Source organism: Orycteropus afer, unplaced genomic scaffold (assembly GCF_000298275.1).
Source record: "Orycteropus afer afer isolate SDZICR_OR568_19922 unplaced genomic scaffold, OryAfe1.0 scaffold00206, whole genome shotgun sequence".
In the NCBI taxonomy this organism is placed as follows: Eukaryota; Metazoa; Chordata; class Mammalia; order Tubulidentata; family Orycteropodidae; genus Orycteropus; species Orycteropus afer.
The window spans coordinates 4919540-4940576 of NW_006921793.1; the positions used below are offsets into that span (position 1 = coordinate 4919540).

At 44.2% G+C, this 21037-nt stretch overlaps 1 protein-coding gene across 1 annotated transcript in view; it reads right to left on the minus strand.

Annotated features, from left to right (window-relative positions):
- The window catches only part of FARP1 (FERM, ARH/RhoGEF and pleckstrin domain protein 1), a 402545-nt gene that overhangs the window by 3160 nt on the left and 378348 nt on the right, over nt 1–21037 (minus strand). The window contains exons 19-25 of the mRNA XM_042781959.1: nt 13567–13635; nt 13130–13219; nt 11123–11205; nt 10928–11040; nt 10063–10229; nt 4509–4616; nt 3773–3924 (exon numbers count right to left, since the gene is read on the minus strand). Of these exons, the coding sequence (XP_042637893.1) occupies nt 3773–3924; nt 4509–4616; nt 10063–10229; nt 10928–11040; nt 11123–11205; nt 13130–13219; nt 13567–13635 (782 nt within the window). The remainder of the gene's footprint in view (nt 1–3772; nt 3925–4508; nt 4617–10062; nt 10230–10927; nt 11041–11122; nt 11206–13129; nt 13220–13566; nt 13636–21037) is intronic.

The window sequence follows — 21037 nt, forward strand, 5'->3', positions numbered from 1 at the left end:
TGCTATCAGAGCTCCCATATCAGAATTAGGTTGCTGTAATTTTCCACTGACTTCAATCACAGGGCATGGTAGTACTAAGAGACATCCTAAAGAATCTCCTATATTCCAGACATATTCTTCTTTACTTCCATTATGTAATGTCAATCCAATTTCCTCCTGGTAATCAGGATCTATCACACCAGATAGTACAGTAATGCACTTCGTCCGTTGATCCAGAGGCATGAAGAAGACAAAATGGCCAGGTGGCATTCTTAATTTCCAGTTCAATGCAATTACTATTGTGTCTGCAGGTGGGAGCGTTCCTCCCTTTGGGACTAAGACCTCCAGACCCTCAGAGCATAGGGCAGCAGGGACAGGAAGCAAAAATATACCCAGCAAAATTGTCCCTCAAATTATGATGGTGAAATAGGACATTTCCAGATAAGCAGAAATTAAGGGAATTTGTTAAAACCAGACCAACCTTACAAGAAATGCTAAAGGGAGCCCTTTAGACAGAGAAGCAACAACAGCCAACAACAATTGACAATACACATGATGATGTAACCCAGAAACTAACCCAGCTATGGAATTATCTAAAGTAAATAAGCCTACAAGATTGTAAACAGAGAACCAGAGACATCAATTGACAAATGAGAACAACTACAAACCATAAAGAGGAAAAAACTGTCATTACAGAACTTCTAGACGGTAGGGAAGTCAGTCAACTACAAGATAGAACGGACTGTTCTAAACTTGGGAAGAAAAGTATAAATCACAGGGAAACCTCAAAAAAAAAAAATAAATAAACCTTCACATCCAAAAAGAGGACCAGCATAAATATTCAGCAAACACTAAAACAATAGCAATGAAGGAAGTGATAACATGATTCAAACAAAATGAGCTCAGCATAGAAAATTATATGGGACAAAGAAATTGACCACGAAAAAGCACATAACAAAAAGCAACAAATTCATATTTGCCAATAATTACTTATCTGGCAAGTAACTTATCTCGTAAGATTTATAGCAAAAGAGTAGATGACCAAACTATGGTACATACACATAATGGAATGCTATGTAGCACTAAAGAATAATGTAGAGTCTGCAAAACATCACATAATAAGAATGAACTTGGAGGACATTATGCTGAGTGACTAAGTCAATCAGAGAAAGACAAATACAGTACTAGTTCATTGTTGTGGAGGGTCAAGAAAAGATTTCTATATGGAGGAAAACTTTCTTTGTTGGTTGTCAGGGGTGGGAGGGGAGGGGAGAGGACACTGCAAAAAAAAAAAAAAAATGCATTGACCCATGTCACTTAAGTATTTCACTGTACATAAATTACATTTCAATACAATGCATTAAAAAAAAAAAAAAAACAGACAAAGGAGACACCGAACCCAATCGGCTTAACATATATACTACAGCAAAACACTGTTCTACATCCTACTTTGGTGAGTAATGACTAGGGTCTTAAAAGCTTGCAAGCAGCCATCTAGATGCGGAGATGGGTCTCTCACCCAGAGCAAAGAAGAATGAAAAAAACCAAAGACAAATGGAAACAATTAGTCCAAGGGACTGGTAGACCATGTGAACCTCAGCCTTATTCATCTGATCATAAGACCAGAAGAACTAGATGGTACCCAGCTATCACTGCCAACCACTCAGAGTGGGATTGGTGTATGAGATCCTGGATAAACTGGGAGAACAATGTGTAACAAAACTAAGAATCATTAAAAAAAAAAAAATGACCAGGTGTTTTGGTTTGATAGAACCTGGTGTGAGACCCCTGAGACTATGGCCCTTACTACTCTTCAGGTCTGGAACTGAACTCACTCTTGTGGCTTCCAGCCAAACAATATACAGGCATATGGGGTGAACACTTACATCAGGTGGATACACTCCTTGGAGTGATCATGGAGAACAGAAAGGCAGTGTTTGTACAGGGAGATAGCTGGGGGGAAGGGGGAACGGGGTGGCAGGAGTGCATGGGAGGGAAGGACACAGGAAAGAGGTTAACTATGGGAGGAAGTGGGAAGAGAGCTGTTAATATGGTGGGGAACTATAGTCAATGTCCTGAAACAAAATGTATGAACTGCTATATGGAAAATGAATTTACTATGTAAACTTTCACTTTTTTTTTTCAAAAAAAAAAATCAGGCAACGTATTACATAGGGTTGGTATGAATTGGAACCAACGTGACAGCACCTAACAATCAAGGGCAATTTTCCCTTCCAGGGCATTTGCCATCGTCTAGAGGCATTTTTTGTTGTCACCCTGGGTTGGGGGGTAGTGGGCTATAGGCATTTAATGAGTAGTGGCCTGGAATGCTACCAAACATCCTACAAAGCACAGGAAATCCTCCCTCAACAAAGAATTAACTAGCTCCAAATATCAATAGAGCTGAGGTTGAGAAACTTTGGGATAGACCAAGCTTCCTGCCTTCAGGGAGCTTTTATTGTGGCAGAAGAGGAAGGCTTGTATTTAGAAATCCTAATTACTGGTCTGTCATAGGCTCTTGCCACTCCAGGGCTAAATAATCCTTAAAAGAATAACAAAATGCTGACTTGGATAAGTCAAGCTCTCAAGTTCAGGCTCATGTAAAGTTTTTCAGCCCAGTATCAAATTTGAGAATTACTATCATCTGGGCTCATTTTTCAAGCAGTGTAGCTTGCTTAGGAACTGTTCTTTTTGGATGTCATGGGTGAGAGTTTTAAACCCTGGGGACACTGTCCTCTTCCATAATATTAATTTCACTAGGGTCATGCAGAGGTTATAACTGGTGTAATTAAAAAACCTTTGGAGTTCAATCAAATAATGTGGCCAGGAGAGAGATTTCTCTCTAAATGGGGGCATGGTATGGGTGGGTCATGTGACTGGTAACTAATATCCCATCTGATTGGCAGCCCTGAGGATCCCTCCAGGGTGGTGGTTGTTCAGTGACAACTGCTCTTGTAACCTGCTGTGGGATGTAATACCCAGAGTATCTGAAGGGCCACTTCAGCTTTGAAAAGGGCCTTGTCTGCTGGAACAGTCTCAAGCCAGTTGTTAAACCGACAGCCTAAATCTTTTTGTTTTGCTTTTATTTCTTGGTTTAAGCGAAGACTATTATCCCTGTGTGTGTGGTCCTTTGACCTGAAACTCAACCTTTTGGTCATAGTCCAGTAAGGATTATTATTACTGCAGAAACTAGACTAAAAAATCTAAGGTTTTTGTTTTGTTCTTGCAAGTACAATCCTTATGCCAAGGTTGGTAAAGGCAGACTAGTAAAGGCCAGCATGCTGTCTTCTGCTCCATTAAACACACACACATACTGAAACTTTGCTCTGTGATGTAACTGAAAAGTGGCAGTTTGAACCCATCATCAGCTCTGTGGGAGAAAGACCTGGTGATTGGCTCCTGTAAAGATTGCAGAAAATCCTGTTGGGTAGTTTTACTGTCACGTGGGATCACTATGAGTTGAAATCAGTTCATTGGCACTCAACAATATGAAACACAAAAGTCATGGACTGGAAAGCTACGTGTGTGTGGTGGTACCCAGCTAGTTGCTGCTGAGGAAAATGAGAACTGCACGTGTACTCTGGTTCCACTGTTTGCAACTGCAGGGCTTAGCACAGTAGTAGAGCCTCCTTTCAGCTGAGCTTATCTGCCCCAGCCCATGGGCCAAGTAAGTAGCCCCTGTTGGGAAAGCCTATGCACTTGGTCGCTTTGGAGGAATCCTGTGAGTGAGCAGAGAAGGGTCCTTTGTTCAGGTGCCCTGTGCATAGGAGAAGGGAACAGGGGGAACACCTACCTTTCAAATGTGTATTCACTTTCAGCCCTGAAGTAGTACACATGGGACTTGAAATGCAGCTTGAACACGTAGTCTTTGTGGATGTTCTCGGATTCGGAAGGAATGGTGAGTGAATATCCTAGCAGAGGCAGGCTGGCAAGGGGATGATTGTCCTAGAGGGGTGAACAGAAGGTGGCACTCAAGCTGGCTGCCTGCCTCTTGTGCAGCAGCAGCTTGGGGAGCAAAGGCTGCTATGCCCCTAGGCTCCTGGCTTGGAATGTGGTCTCTGCTGAGTCACTGTGGTCCACAGTGAGTCCTGGCCAGGATATGAGCCATCAACTAAGTGAGCCATGTATCTTCCTTGTCTAGTCAGTAGGTGAGGCACCTTTCAAAGCTGAAGTGGTCCTTCAGTAGAAGGACCGTATCAGCCTTCACACTTGGGGAGCTGTGGGTCTCTGGTAGCCGTGGCCTTGCCCAGCAGGCCTGTGGCAGGTGCTTCGCCAGCCCTGTGCACGCCTGCCTGGGTGGCTTAGCAGCACCGGCTCCAGGGCTGGTGGCTGCAGTGGGATGAGAGGCCTTGGCAAAGGTCCCCACCCTTCCAGCGGAGGACTCTTCCCCTGTGAGCAGGGAGGGGGCTGTGAGTCCCCAAGGCTTTCCCCAACCTCACACCTGTCGGGTCTCAGGCAGATGTACTCCACTTAGCATCCCCAGCCCAAGTGCAGATCCCAGGGCCACATGCCCTGTGTGAGCCACTCACCTGGTGTGATTTGTAGAAGAAGAGGCAGAAGTTAGTGAACACTACCCACAGCTTCTGCCACCCGTTGCTGTTTTTAAATTTCCTCAGCAGGTTCCCAGATAACTGATTCTGAAATACAAATAGTTCCATAAGCAGCACAGACAGGGGCACACATCAAAACAATATGACAAGTGGGGGTGCAGCCAAACCCCATGGGAAGGACTACTTTGACTCCACAGTTCAGTTGGGCTTCTGGGGTGTGGTGACTTACTCTGTGGCACAGGTGTTGTGCTAGGACTAGGATTCCTGTGATTGCAGGAATGGGGTCCACTGTTACCCTTGAGCCAGGAGACTCCCTTGGTGGACTGCGTGAGCCTGACGTGGTTAATCCTTCTTGTCACTCTTCAACAACGGTGAGCAGCGTGTTTCTAGTCCAGCTGTGCAGCTCTATACTGCCCTCTAGTGAGCCCGGGACAGGATCTAGCTCAGGCTGCTCCACCCCACATCCCTCTTGCCCAGAGCTGGGAGCAAGTGCCTGCCCCTCACATGCCTGGCTTTCATCAGAATAATTTCATGCCCTTTACTTCTTTGTCCTGCACAGAAGAGACCTCTCCCCAGGACACAGATAATAAAGTAGTAAAAATAGGTCTGACGAACCAAAAGCTACTGCCATCAAGTTGATTCAGCCTCACAGTGACTCAACAGGACAGAGTAGAACTGCCTCATCTATCTCCCGCAGAGTGGCTGGTGGGTTCAAACTGCTGACACTTTGGTTAACAGCCAAATGGTTTAGCCACTATGTCACCAGGGCTTCTTCAGGTTTGATAGGCCCTCCTCAAACACAGGGATGTCCCTGTTTAACTCCATAGCTCCTGGTGCAGGCCACTTGTGAATTCACAGGCAGCCGAGAAGGGACGCCAAGAGCAGAGAGAATGTAAGTCCTCACTGATCTTCCAAAGTCTCTCAGTCTTATCAGCTATGAGGACAGTGACAAGGCCTGTCCACAGCCAAACAAGGTGATGGCTCGTTCAGCCATTTCTGAAAGGTAAGCTACCAGGTGAAGCTCAAATGGGCATATTTACTGTATTTTTATGCAGATAACACACATGCTGTGCCAGGACTTTTTAATTGTATCATTTCCACATGCTATTTACATGGGCACCGTGGTAGATAAGGTTGTGTGTCAACTTGGCTTGACCATGACTTTGAGTGGCTTGGCAGGTGTATGAAGTTATTCCCCATGAAGTGATTGGATATGGTATAGTCACTTCCATGGTAGAATCTGCTGTAAGCAGTTAATTAGTTGAAGGGGAGTTGCCTTTGGGGTATGGCCTGATTCTAGTATATATGGCTCATCATCATCTCCAGTTCCTCAACTTGAACCAGTAGCCTGCTGTGTTGCCTGCTGATCTTGGGACTGTTGTCTGCACAGCCTGTTAGTCAACAATCTGCCAATTTACCTGCCATCTTGGATTTGTCAGTCTTAGCAGCAAACAGCCTGCTATATTGCCTGCCAATCTTGAGTTCATCACCCCCTGCAGCTGTGTGAGTCAGAAGATGGCCTCCAGCTTGCTCCAGTGGGCCTGGGAGGCAGAGGTGAAACCCAGGTTGAGGGGCCTCTATCCAGCCTCTAGAGCTGGTATGCTGAACTTGACTTCTAGCCTAGTCTTTCCCTAGAAAATTTGGACTTCTAGCTTCCTAAACTTAAGAGAATAAATTTCTGTTGGTTAAAGCCATCTACTGTTACAGCAGCACTAGAGAAGTAAAATAGGCATGTTATTTGCAAAAAAAAAAAAAAAAAACCAGTATTGTATCTCTTTGTCATAAGTGTAGTAACCATTTAAAGATGTAAAAGCCATTCTTAGTTCTCAGGCATAAAAGTCCAGGTACTAGGCTGGATTTGGCTGACCCTTCTCTGTAAATTCATCTGCTCCTGGAGGCTAGCATGCTGTAACTGTGCTACCCCAAGAGAGCTGGACTTGAGGTGTCTCTGGGCCACCCAAGACTTTGACATAGGTGTTTGCTGTACATTTGAATGGTCTAAGTGCCTCCAGGGATTAAATAAAGGCTTCAAGCCTACCAAAATTCTCCTGTCTTGACAATCATAACTTACATATTGCAAAAGTAAATATACAGTGAGGAAAAAGATGATGTTTAACAGTGGTCTACCTCCACTGGGGTCACTGTATGAGATTATTCAACTCGGCTTGATTACATTTTTTTTTCCCCCATGAGATAGTCCCTGGTTCTTCCCCTCAACCTCCATACACTCCCCTTTCCCACTGTGGTAATCCATGTCCCTTGGAAGAAATCTTTGGCAGGCAAATTTTGCAAGTGGACCAGTGAAGTGTGAAGTAGAAACAGTACTGCAGACAGTCTGTCAGGAGGTGTGATGGTTAAGGTATGTGTCAACTTGGCTAGGCCATGGTCCTCAGTGGTTTGGCAATTATGACATAGCTGTTCTTCATGATGAGATCTGATATGATGTAATTACTTCCATGATGAAATCTGCAATGAGCAGCCAATCAGTTGAAAGGGAGTTTTCTTGATGGTGTGGCTTGCTCTGGATGGTCTGGCAAAGTTCTCCTTTTCTGCAGTGTGCATCCTGCACCTGGCTCATCATCATCTGACCTCCAGTTCTTGAACTTGAACCAGCAGTCTGCCTTATTGCTTGCCAATAAGTGTAGTGCCGATAAGTGTAGTAAGTGGATTGTTGCCTTTGCAGCTGTGAGTCAGCAGCCTGCTATACTGTCTGCCGATCTTGGGTTTGTCAGCCCCTGCAGCTACAAGAGTCAGGAGAAGCCTGCAGCTTGACCTATGAACTTGGGACTTGCCAGGCTCTGTAACCACATAAGCCATTTCCTTGAGATAATCTCTCTCTCTTTCTCTCTCTCTCTCTCTCTCTCAGCCTCACTGGCTTTTGCCTTGTTGTAGCCTCTGTATCAATCCATCTCATTGAGGGTCTTCCCGTTTTTCCCTGACCCTTCACTTTACCAAGCTTGATATCCTTCTCCAGGGAAAGGTCCCTTCTGACAGCCTGATCAAAGTATGCGATACGAAGTCTGGCCATTCTCGCTTCTAAGGAACATTCTGGTTGCACTTCATCCAGAACAGATCTGTTCGTTCTTCTGGCCAAAAAAAAAAAAAAAGAAAAAGAAAAGAAAACCGAACCCACTGCCATCAAGTTGATTCCAACTCATAGCGGCCCCCACTAGGTTTCTGAGGTAGCAAATCTTTATGGAAGTAGATTGCCCAGTCTTGCTTTGCCAACACAATTCAAAGGCATCAACTCTTCTTCTTCAGTCTATTCAATCTAGCTTTCACATGCACATGAAGTGACTGGAGACACCAGGCTTGGGTTAGGTGCACCTTAGTCTTCAAAGTGACATCTTTGTTCTTCAAAACTTTAAACAGGTATGTTTGCAAGAGATTTGCCCAGTAAAATACAACATCTGATTTCTTGACTGCTGCTTCCATGAGTGTTGATTGTGGATCCAAGTAAAATGAAATCTTTGACGACTTCTACTGTGGTGGCTTGTGTGTTGCTGTGAGGCTGGAGGCTATGCCACCAGTATTTCAAATATTAGCAGGGTTACCCATAGTGAACAGGTTTCAGCAAAACTTCCAGACTAACACAGATTGGGAAGAAGGATGGTGCCATCCACTTCTGAAAGAATTGGCCACTGAAAACCTTATGAACAGCAGTGAAACACAATTCCAATACTGTTGGTTTAAAAAGCAAACAAACTGCTGTTCTTGGCCCACAGTCTCTTGAATGACATTTTTTGGGGGCAGACATGTTTAGGAATTCAGAACTGTTTGGGTCTTAGAAAGGAAATACAGTACGCTGATTATGTAAAAGGAGCTCTGGTGGCATTTGGCTGCTAACCACAAAGTCAGTGGTTCAAACCCACCAGCTGCTCCATGGGAGGACGATGAGGCAATCTACTTCTGTAAAGATTACAGCCCTGGAAAACCAGTAGGAGTCACTGTGAGTTGGAATCAATTTGATAGCAGTGGGTTTATTATATAATGGATTTATTTCTTGGATGGTGCAAACAGTTAATGTACTCAGCTATTAACTGAGCACAGAGGCATCTCAGAAGCAAAGCCTGGTAATCTACTTCCAAAATACCAGCCACTGAAAACCCTGTGGAGGACAGGTCTACTCTAATACACATGGGGCACCATGAGTCAGAGCTGACCTGACATCAGTTGCTTTTAATTATGTAACATCCCCAAGTAGTGGGGTCTGGGGGATTGACCCACAGTGAAACACACTAATAGTTTTGTACTGAAACATGAATATTTACACAAAACATGATGAGGACAACAGTAGCCTCATGTTGACTCTGGGTCAGGTTCTGCTGCCCCACGGTTTATGAAGAAAAGTTTCCAGTTTTAGAGCTTGCTGGGCTTGAAATTTTCTGAAAAGGGATTATGGCACTGGATTAGAGAATGATGAAAGAATGGGATTTGGGAGAGGGCCAGAAGGACATCCTACTCACAACCAGGCAAGTCCACTTCCCCAAACCAGCTTCCACGGTAACTCCCAGAGCCTACCAAGGAGAGACCCATGTCCAGCGTTGCCATGTTCTCTGGTTCTTCCATGAACTACAGCTACCATGGGACCCTCAGCTGGCATGGCTTGCCTTCTCTCAGACTCTTTACTGCTGCCTTAGCTCACTTGTGGGCCTAAGGACATGTGAACTGGATTATAGTGGTGCTGCTCCAAGATGAACAAACTGCGGCCCTAAAGCTGCCCATCTACCTTGTGTTTGGGGTGTGTTGTACGAGCCTCTTAGGAGTCCTGGTGGCACAGGGGTTGAAGCACTCAGATGGTAACTGAAAGGCTGGCAATTGGAACCCTCTAGCCACTCTGTGGGAAATGATGTGGCAGTCCGCTCCTGTGAGGATGACAGCCTTGGAAACCCTATGGAGCAGGCAGTTCCACTCTGTCCTGTAGGGCTGCTATGAGTTGGAATCCATCCGACAGCAGTGGGTGTGGGGGAGTGTGTCTAAACCTCTTGGGATGTGGACACACTGCAAAACGTATGAAGAGTCTCTGCCCTAAGAGCTAACTGTATGTGAGGAAACAAAAGGATGGAGCTATCCCAGAGAAAAAAGAAAATGATTACTCTTAAAGGCAGCAGGGAATCCTTGGGTGGTGCAAATGGGTCCATTAACCAAAAGGTTGGAAGTTTGAGTCCACCCAGAGTCACTTTCCAAAAATCAGCACTGAGCACCTGATGAAGCACAGTTTACTCTTGACACAAGCAACGCCATGAATTGGCATTGACTCTGTAATTGGGCTGGGAAAGAATGAAAACCAAGTGACGTTTTCTGCACTTAACAGAGGAGGACAGCATCCACTCAGCCCCACCTTGAATGGCTAACCACATCATGTCGGAAGGGGACTGGGTCTTTGTTCACTGGGTCCAGCCTACCCCAGTGGGGCTGTCAATAGACACTGATGAACAGGCTCCCTGGAGTCCAGGGAAGAGGGAACCTTTTGGGCAAGCACACGGTGGGGGCCGAGCCGTGTCCCTCCTGCCCTCCCCGCGCCCTGCGGTACCTCCACGGCAATGCTGAAGTCCACCATGGAGACGCTGGTGTTGCGGTGCCAACATACGTGCACCATGGTGTTGCCGCGGTGCGGGGCTTGGCGCTCCAGCGATGTGCGTGAGGCGCTGAGGTCGTCCTCTGACTCCTGGTCCGCGGCAGTGCCTTCATCCGGGGACTCTGCACAAAGCAGGCAGAAGGCAGAGTTTCAAACTTTTCCTTCCCAGTACCCCTTCTGAAGGGTGGAGAAAGGGGCCAGTGGTGGGAGGGGGATTCAAGTAGTCTGACCTCGGGTTCTCGTGTTACTGGAAGAAGCACAAAGTTGGAATCAAACAGTGCTAAGTCTGAGATCCTGCAGGAGCCAGCTCTCCTCAGTCCCAGTGCTGGAAACCCCTCTGTGCCCCACACCTAGTCAGCGTGCCCACGTTGCAACTGTGGACAGCTGTGTTTGCGCCCCTAGACGTGACAGCCAGTATTACAAGCAGCAGTGCTGGCTGGCAAATAAAAGATGGCTTCCCTGCTCCCTCAGGGGCGCTCTAGTGCCTAAGGCACTTGACTGCTAACCAGAAAGCTGATGGTTCAAACTCACCAGCCATTCCTCGGAAGGAATACCGGGCAATCTACTTCTGTAGTGATACCGACTGTGGAAGTAGTCCAATCGCCTCAGTCATACTTCCAGAAAAGGGAAGTTCTTTGATTTTAACCTTGTACACAAATGTAGACTTTAAGAATTATTTTATTTTAAATACAATGTGACACTCTCCTTTGTAAAACTAGGAGTATCCCTTCCCCCTCCAGGGATAATTCCTTGAGGCACTGGGCTTGTGAGTTACACAGAGCAATGCTTCCTCCCACCTCTGCCATACCCCAAAACTCACTATTGTCAGGGGGGCTGCTGGCCAGTAACTCTGGGGTGGGGCCGCTGCTTTTTTCTGCCAGATCAATGGCCATCTGGATGTCTTCAACCCACTTTTCCATCTCTGACCGAGAACTGAAGGCAGAGATTATTGTTAGGTTTTCAGATAGGGGCAAGGAAAAAGGTAAACAGGTAAGAGGTCGGGTTGCTGAATTACCTGGCAGCCACAATGATGGACTGGCGCTGGCCCCGGAGCGTAAGACAGTGGGGCACCCCCCATTCATCCTCACTCCCTTCTATCTGCAGCGAGACAAGTGTTCACAATGTTATTGCCAAGCAGGGAGCGAGGTACTCTATGTATTTTCAACTGTTCACTACACTGGACACTGGGGCAGCTGCTGAGAGAAGGCCATAAAATTCAGGGGGAACTGGGAGTCTCCTACAGAGGGAGAAGGGGCTACCAGGAAGAAAAAATCAAAATCAGGAAACAGAAATAGAGGTTAACATGCTGAATGTTCTTGGTGGAGTGGTCAAGCTTCCTTCCACCCAAACACTGATAAGAGTTGCTGTAAGGCAGAGGACTGGTCCTGTGCCAAAGGAACTCTGCCTGTGTCTGCTGACTGAGGCATTACAGAACAGATGAGAACAGAACAGAATGGACACATCTTGCGAGGAAAAGAGGGAGGCTGCCCGCTAGTCTAGTTTCTATTGATTGAGCTCTATTAGAGTCCGTGTGCATGGTAATAAGTGTCTTTCCGGGCTGCAGGGAAAAGGCACAGGGCAGTGAGGGGTAAATCATACCAAATGGTCCAAGGCCACCTGCCTCTTCACTGTTTTATAAAATGAACAGACATGTGCTCTTTATGTGCCTGTCTTGTGCTGCCCTAGAAGAGCCCGAATGAGGTCTGTTGTTAGGTGGAAGGAATTGGAGGATTGGAAGGTCTTCAGTCTTGAGCCTAGGCTTTGCAGGTAACGATGGCATCTGTGATGCTTGGACATTCTCCTTCCCTTCTTACTGCTCCCTTCAGTCTTGTCTGTACCTGAAGACAAGTCCCTGGGTGGTGCAAACAGTTAATGTGCTTGGCTTCTGACTAAGAGGTTGGAAGTACAAATCCACTCAGAGGTACCTTGGAAGAAAGGCCTGGTGTGATCTACTTCCGAAAAATCAACCACTGCAAACTAGGAGCACAGTTCTACTTTGACACACATTGGGGTTGGCATGAGTCTCAGTCAATTCAAAAGCAAGTGGTTAACTGGTTTTGTTTTTTATTTTTAAATAATGTTTTATTGTGTTTTGATAAAGGTTTACACAGCAGTTTAGGTTCTCATTCAACAATTTCTACACAAATTATCCTGGGTTATATTCTTCACAATTGATGTTATGTTCTCAATAGTTCTGGTGGTTCTGTTTCCATTAATCTAGTTTCTCTGTCCTTTTACATTCTTATCTTCATTTTAAAGTAATTGTTGACCATATGGTCTCATATAGGTGATTTTTTAAAGGAGCACAGTACTTACGGGTGATATTATTTTTTTGAGCCAATCTGTTACTTAGCGAAAAGGTGACCTCAGAGGTGAGTTTCAGTTCAAGATTTTCTCAGGGCAATAGTCTTGGGGAGTCTCCCAATCTCAAAGAGTCCAGTAGGTTTGGTTTTTGTTTTTTAGGAATTTCCACATCTTTTTCCCCATCCTATCAGGGTCCATCTGTTGTGGCCCTGGTCAGATGGATGGCAGTGGTAGCTGGGCACCATCTAGTTTGTTCTTCTCAGATGAGGTCATGGTTTGTGTAGACTATTAGTCCTGTACATGAGTTGCTTCTTTGGGTTTTTTGCTTCCTTCTTTCTCTTTTGCTCCAGACAAGTGAAGACCATTAGTTGTATCTTAGATGACCACTCACAAGCTTTTAAGACCCCAGACACTACTCACCAAATTAGGATGTAGAACATAAACTTTATGAACTATATCATGCCAATTAACCAAGATGTCCCATGAAACTATGATCCTAATCCTTCAAACCCAAGAAGACAATCCTGTAAAGTATTTGGGTTATGTCTGAGAAGTACCTGCAGCTGTGCCCTCTATGTGCTTTGTTGCACATATGAATCTGTGTACAAACAGTCACAAGATGCATATGCATATGCACACATATGTGGTTAGCTGGTTTAAGCATCTAAAGGCAGCCAGGAGGGAAAGGCCCTGATCTGGTACCTACACACATACTCACAGTCATGCCATAGAGGGGGAGCTGCCCATGGACTTTGAACTGATTGGAGGCCGTCAGCCCTCTGCTTGTGTACAGCAAGACATCATTGAACTAGGAAGCAAGGAGAAGCGTGGCTAAGATGAAGGGGCTCCAACTCAAACTGGTATATGCAGTTGGTATGTTTGCTTCACTCTTTCATTACAACTATTTTTAAAATACATTTTATTGAAATATAATTTAGGTACAGTGAAATAACAAAACTAAAGTGACATGGGTCAGTCCATTTTCTTTCATTACAATTTGTTGATCCCAGGGACTAAGTCTCATCAACCTTGGCTGCTGCTTCTGCCATCCAGGCCCCATTCTTGGGCGGCGGCGGCCCGGCCCAGGGGCCCTCGCTCACCCCATGGTTCTGTGTGCTTTCCTGGATCACAGGGCAAACAGTTCCCACCACTTACCAGGAAAAACATGCGCTGCTGTAGCCCCTTCCCGGAGAGTTTGCTGAGGCTTCCCAGGCGAATGAACTCCTGAGAAGAAAACAAACCATGGAAGTTTGCTGAGCATGCAAAGCAGAGTAAACGCGGAGAGGCTGGCCTCCTCATGCCAGGTCTCTTTCATGTTAAAAATGTCAGCAACTATAGTTAATATTTATTGAATGCACACTATGTCCTAGGCTCTGTGCTATGTAGTTTCTAAGCATTTTCTTTTTCTTCCCAGGAACCTATGAAGCAACTATAGTAACAGCTCCCTTTAAAAGAAGAGAGTAAGCAGCTTACCAGGGCTGCTTGGCCCATGTGCTGTGGGTGGGGATTCCCACTCAGGATGCTCTGAGGACAGTGCCAATGCATGTTACCACCAGGCTCTACAGGGCTCCCCCCAGGGTGAGGGGATGACAAGGATCTCAACCAGTTTTCAAAGAAGAAAGGGGCTATAAGATATAGCAAGGGAAATGACTAGGTATACATCCTAGAGAAATAAGAGCTGTGACATGAACAGATATATGCACACCCATGTTCACTGGAGCACTATTCACAATAGCAAAAAGGTGGAAGCAACCTAACTACCCATCAATGGAGGAATGGATCAACAAACTACTGTACAGACACACGTTGGAATACTATGCAACATTAAAAAACAATGAATCTGTAACATTTCACAACATGCATGAACTTAGAGGCCATTATGCTGAGTGAGGTTACGCAATCACAAAAGGACAAATATTGTATGAGACTACTATTGTAAAAAGTCAAGTAAAGGCCTTCACAAAAGAAGAAATATTCTATGATGGTTACCAGGGGTGGGTGGGGAAGGGATGGTCAACTAAGAACTAGAGGGTAGACACATGCTAAATTGGGTGAAGAAAACAAAACAGTCTTGAAGGGGCCTAAGGTTAGACTTGTGGGGGGATATGGAGATACAGTGATTAACGGGTGAATATGTGGATGAGAAGGAGAAGACTTAAACATATTAAGTTACTTAAACATATTGTTGTTGTTATATGCCATCGAGTCAGACCTGACTCATAGCGACCCCCCTTAAATAGTTGCATATCTATTATATATTAATGGTACAGAACACTAGCTTGACCTGATACTGTAAAAAGTGTTTAAGTCCATATATAGGCCAGTAATGACTGCATTAAAAAAAAAAAAAAAAAAGTGGCAAGGGAAGCTGGAGCATTGCAAGTTATATAGTTATAAGAGAATAGTAGGGGCAGAGGGTGAGTTAGTGCGTGGAACCAGTGGTTCAGCACTCGACTACTAACTGGAAGGTTGGAGGCTGAAATCCACCCAGTGGCTCCTCAGAAGAAAGGCCTGATCTTTCTGAAAGATCCCAGCCACTGAAAATCCTACATAGCACAGTCCTGCTCTGACACAGGTCAGAACCGAGTGGACTCCATGGCAAAACTGACTTTACAGGTAAAGGCATATTCTCTATGACTTACTGTCTGGTTTTTAAAAACCAGTCACTGTGTTCTAAGATACAAGGGTTAAGAAAAACCAAACCAAACTCACTGCCATGAGTTGGACCCGACTCATAGTGAGCCCTCCTTGTGTTTCCAAGATGGTATTGCTACAAAAGTAGATTGCTCAGTCTTCCTTCCGAGGAACGGCTGGTAGGTTTGAACCACCAGCCTTCTAGTTAGCAGTCAAATGCCTTAGGCACTACACTACCAGAGAGGCAGACGTATTTATGGAGCTCTGCTTCTCATGTTACATTTGCCCTCCGACTGTAAACTCTACAAGGCATGGATTATCCTGGGGCACTTCTTTTGAAATTGTAGTAAAATACACAAAAATTTTCCCTTAGTGACATTTAGTACATTTGCAATACTGTGTAATCACCACTACTAACCAGCTCCCGAACATTTCCATCACCCTAAAAGGAAAAGCTAACCCTTTCCCCATTCCCCTCTCCGTTTCCAGCCCTGGCAACTACTAATCTGCTTTCTGATTTTATGAACTACTATCATAGCAACTACTAATCTGCTTTTTAATTTTATGAACTACCTATCATGGATATTTCACATAAACAGAATCATACAATATTGAGTCTTTTGTGTTTAGCTTCTTTCACTTAGCATAATGTTTCAAGGTTCATCCACACTATTCCCTTTTATGGTTGAATAATACTTCATGGTATAGATGTGCCACAATTTATTTATTCATGGTAGATATGTGGGTTGTTTCTACCTTTTGGCAATTGTGAAAAGTGCTGCAATTAGTACAAGTTTTTGTTTGAACGTCTGTTTTAATTTCTTTGGGTGCATACCCAAGAGTGGCTGGATACCATACTGCTGGGTCCTATGGTAACTCTATGTTTAACTTCTTAAAGAACTGCCCATCTGTTTTCCACAGCAGCATTCTGAAACATGGCTGCAAGTTCTTCTCCCCTTCCTATCATACAGGTGAGGTCTGTGTCCTCTTCCTTTGGATATGGGTGGGCTCATGATTGATTTGACCAATAGAATATAGAAGTGATACTATCTGATCTCTGAGGTTAGATCATGAAAACTACATGTAGCATTCTGTTCCTGGGAACACTTGCTTTTAGAACTTTTGAGCCACCCTGTAAGAAGTAATGACTAGCCTGACTCATGCTGGAGAGGCCACTCATAGGATTCCTACTACACAGTCCCAGCTGGGCCCAGCCTTCCAGTCTTTGCCACAGTCTCAGCCTTGAACTTTTTCATATGAAAAACACTAAGGGACCTCTGTCAATTCTACACAGAGCATCTAACGGAGCTTTGCCCAAATTTCTGACTCTCAAAATCTTGAGAAATAATAAAAGGTTGTTTTCAGCCACTAGGTCACTCGGTGGCTCATATGGTTTACACTCAACCACTAACCTAAAGGCAATTCAAACCCACCCAGGGGTACCATGGGAGAAAGGCCTGGTGATCTGTCCCTAAAATTGTAGCCCAGACAATCCCATGGAGAAGTTCTACTTTGTAACATGTAGGGTTGATATGAGTCAGAATCAACTTGACAGCAATGAGTTTGGTTATTTTCAGTTTTCACCCACTAAATATTGGGATAATTTGTCACATAGGCAAGAATAGGGCTCAACCAACTCATTTTGATTTTGTAGACTTTGGCATAGTCTGATTCACCTCCTTTGAGGTGAATCCCACCAGCCAGTCCACAGGAGAAAGATGAGGCAGTCTGCTTCCATAAAGATTTACAGCCTTGGAAACCCTATGGGGGTAGTTCTGCTATGTCCTATAGAGTTACAATGAGTTGGAATCAACTTGATAGCAGCTTTTTGTTTGTTTGTTTGTTTGTTTTAGGATAATCCATCAGCCTTGGTGCAGGGAGTGCTCTATCTTAGAATTCTTCCCTCTGAGGGTGTGTGATTCCTCTTCTCATTTCATTCAGAGTTGACCTGAAACACTGAACACATACATATGAGGCAGCTTATGGAACAAAAAATATACAGACAGAAGGTGAGGCTGCTGTCAACATCCAGCATCCCATTTCCAATTTCACTTTCATAAATAATAAAGACTGTAATAGATTGAATTAGGACCCCCCCAAAATATGTGTTGAAGACCTTTATACCTGTAAATATGACCCTGTTTGGAAATACGAATTTCTTTTGTTACGTCAATGAGGTCATGCCATATTGGGATGGGACAGAAACCTAGTCACTTCTGAGTGGTGTCTTATGAAATGAGCAGAACAGACCCAGAGACACTCAGGGGAAGAGACCACGCACAGACAGAGGCAGGTGAAGTGACAGGCCCAGGAATGCTGAGGATTGCTGGCAGCTATCAGGGGCTGAAAGAGACAAAGAAGCATCTTCTCCTACAGCTGACACCCTGAATTTGGACTTGTAGCCTCCAGAATGGTGAGAAAATAAATTTGTGCTCCTTAAAGCCAGTTGTGATCTTTTTTGTCATGACAGCACTAGGTAACAAAGACAATGACCTCTAAGATCATCTATCTGGGCAGCTGGTAGGTGACAGAATTGATATCTTCGATGCTGTGCTATATAAATGAGTAACACCCAAACCAAACCCACTGCTGTCGAGTTGATTCTGTTTGGTGTTATTTTTACATATGAAATCTCATTTTATCCTTATGACCTATGAGGTAGACAATCTGACTACCATGTTACAGAAGGAAAGGAAAGCTCTGGTAGATAAACATCCCAGTTCTGGTGGTGCTAGAATTTGAACCCAGGGCTACAAACTCCAATCCAATGCTCTTTCCTTTATACCATGAGAACCGTTTCCTCAAAAATATTAAATGCTTTACAAATGGTCTCTCCATCCTGTAGCACAGTATGCTAAATATTTTATGTTGTTGTTGTTATGTGCCGTCAAGTAGGACTCGACTCATAGCGACCCCTCCTTGGGTTGCCGAGGCAGTAACGCTCCGGAAGTAGATTGCCCGACCTTTCTTCCGAGGAGTGGCTGGTGGATTTGAACTGCCAGCCTTCTGGTTAGCAGTCAACTGTCTTAGGCACTATGCTACCAGAGCTCCTAAATATTTTATAACATTCAAAATTAAGAGGAAATGGTGTTGGTTCCACAGGGCTTTTATAAGGGTTCTGCACGGATGGGTAAATGTGGCTGTTATGCACTGAGGCCTAGCACAAGTTTCTCACCCTCAGAGGTGAAACAAATCCCAGCTTTAATTTCCACCCAGCTTTTACCACATAACTCTTCTGACAATCTCCCATAACTTGTTTTCTGGTCAGTTTTATAATTAGCCTTCCTGACAGAAATTAAGGAGCTCTGGTGGCATAGTGAATAAGGCACTTGTCTGCTAACCAGAAGGTCAGTGGCTCAAACCTACCACCTTCTCTGTGGAAGGAAGATAGGGTAATCTATTTCCATAAAGATTTACAGCCTTGGAAACCTAATGGAGGTTGCTATGAGTGGGGATCAACTCGATGGCAGTGAGCTTGGTTTTTTGGTTTTGACAGAAAGACCCAAATATATAGGGAGAATTTCTCATCTTTCCTAAGTTGATAAAGTTTCCAGGCCAGCTACCTGTCAAAACAAACGAACGAACAAACAAAACTCTGCCTTCAAGTCAGTTATGACTCATAGCAATCCCTCCTTGGGTTTCTGAGGCAATATCTCTACGAAAGTAGATTGCCCAGTCTTCCTTCTGAGGAGTGGCTGGTGGGTTTGAACTGCCAGCCTTCTAGTTAGCAGTGAAATGCTTTAGGCACTACACCACCAGAGCTTCCAGCTACCTGTCAGATAAGACTGATTTCCTGAAATACAAGATACCTGTCTAAAGGGAAAAGCAGGAATGCAAGAGATTCCCCCCCCCAAAAAAAAACCCCACCAAAAACAAACAAACAAACAAAACACCATTGAGTTGATTCTGACTCACAGTGACCCCCACTAGGTTTTCAAGGTTGTAAATCTTTATGGAAGTAGATTGCCCAGTCTTGTTTGCATGGAGTGGATGGTAGCTTTGAAACTCAAACCTTCTGGTTAGCAGTTATATGCCTTAGGCACTGTGTTACCAGAGCTCCTTATGCAGGCGATAGGAGGGGTTGAAATTATCATATAAACCCAGATGATGCATGGTTTGAAATAGTTATCAGGGTGAAAGAGCCTATGGAGCGATTTGAAGAGAAGCAGGCACTGAATAACATTCTTGATTCCTGGGCAGTGACAGCTTCCTAGGAAGGGAACTGAAAAACCCAAGGAGAGGTCGCTATGAGTCGGGGCTGACTTGATGGCACATAACAACAACAACACATGCTGTATTGTTATAGTCCCACCAGCCTGAAAGGAGCATGTTTTTATAATGAGGCCCTTTTTTATTGTGAATGACCTGCATGTTCTGAAGGGTGCTGGCTAGGTGAAAGTTAATAGTATAAATGAACTTACACCACTCCCAGAATTGTTTTCTGGCTAAAATGTTAAAATTAAATTATTTATAGAAAATTGCATCTTAAAAAAATACTTTTAATACTTGCATGGGAATTTACAGCATATTTTCATGCACTGACTTTTTCTCTGGCTATATATCACTATTTTACACTTTTTTTTTTCTTTTAAACTTTATCTTCCACTTATTGTTGTTATGTGCCGTTGAGTTAAACCCGACTCATAGCGACCCTTCCTTGGGTTTCCAAGGCGGTATCACTACGGAAGTAGATTGTCCAACCTTCCTTCCAAGAGGAGTGGCTAGTGGATTTGAATCGCCAGCCTACTAGTTAGCAGTTAAGTGCCTTAGGCATTATGCTACCAGAGCGCCTTTATCTTCCACTTACCAAATTAAAACAAACATAAAACAATCATAAGCTACCTCAAATCCTCTCTGGAATATGGTAGGGAAAAAGTAAACAAGCAAATCAACCAGTAAGGAGGAAAACAACTTGAGAGCATAGGATTAGTCTATCTCCTTCTGACATAATAATTTTTAACAACACAGTAATGTTCAAGGCATTTTCCCAATTGTCTCACACGTGGAAGGAAGACACTTCTGAATGAGGATATCTTGACTTGGGAGTGTTAATATTCAAAGGCTCAAATTTCAGTCAATTAAATGTCTCCTTTCTGGCTCCACCTCAAAGGCACAGGGAGACCCCTGCCGCTTACCCTTCCTGGAATCACAAGATTGTCGATGCCAATCAAATCTTTCTTGAGCTCGTGCAGCTTCTGGAAATTCTCCATTTTGATCATCGTACCGTGAAGCTGTGCCACCATTTCAGTAATCTCTGCCAAAGCAGCTAATGAAGGAAAAGACAGAAGCAGCAGCATTAATGGCAGATGAAGGTCCTTTCCCCCAACATCTTTAAGCTCAACTCTTAAGGATAATACCCTATAGTAGTCTCACTGTTAGAAGCTGTGCATCTAGGAAAAGCATCACTGTATCTCTGTAATAAAAACTGAGTGACTGACTTTATGTATGCATTTGCTTTACTTTAGTTTCCCAAAGGCATCTGGCAAATGTAAATGACCCATTTATAGCTATGTGGCATACAGTTGTCCTTTAATTAGAATAATTTGTTGGCACAAGAGGCAGGGGAGTAAGAGTGCCTTGATTTTTATTCTCAGGGCGGGGATTTTCCTTCTCCCTCCTGTTACCTGGAAAGAACTCAGCACAGGAGCACAAAGATGCCACAGGAGGCCTGGGATAAAGTAGGGGGCATTCTGTGAGAAGGTCGAATTGATACTGGCAACACCTTTGGGTAACTACCATTCCAGCACACCCTTTTCTTCTTTCTGCTGGTATTGTTCTGTTTACCAAGATGGTTGCAAAGAGTAGCTACAAAATTAAATCTTATTTTCAAATACAGACACATCTCTCTCAAGCAGTAAGCCTGAGATGGTATCCACTATGTAAAAGGAGCTAATGTCTAGTTAATGTAAGTTGGGGGGGGGGCACTCAAAGCCATAGCAGCTGAGCATTTGTGTATCTTTTTTTTTTTTTTTAAATTGTGGTGCAAATATAC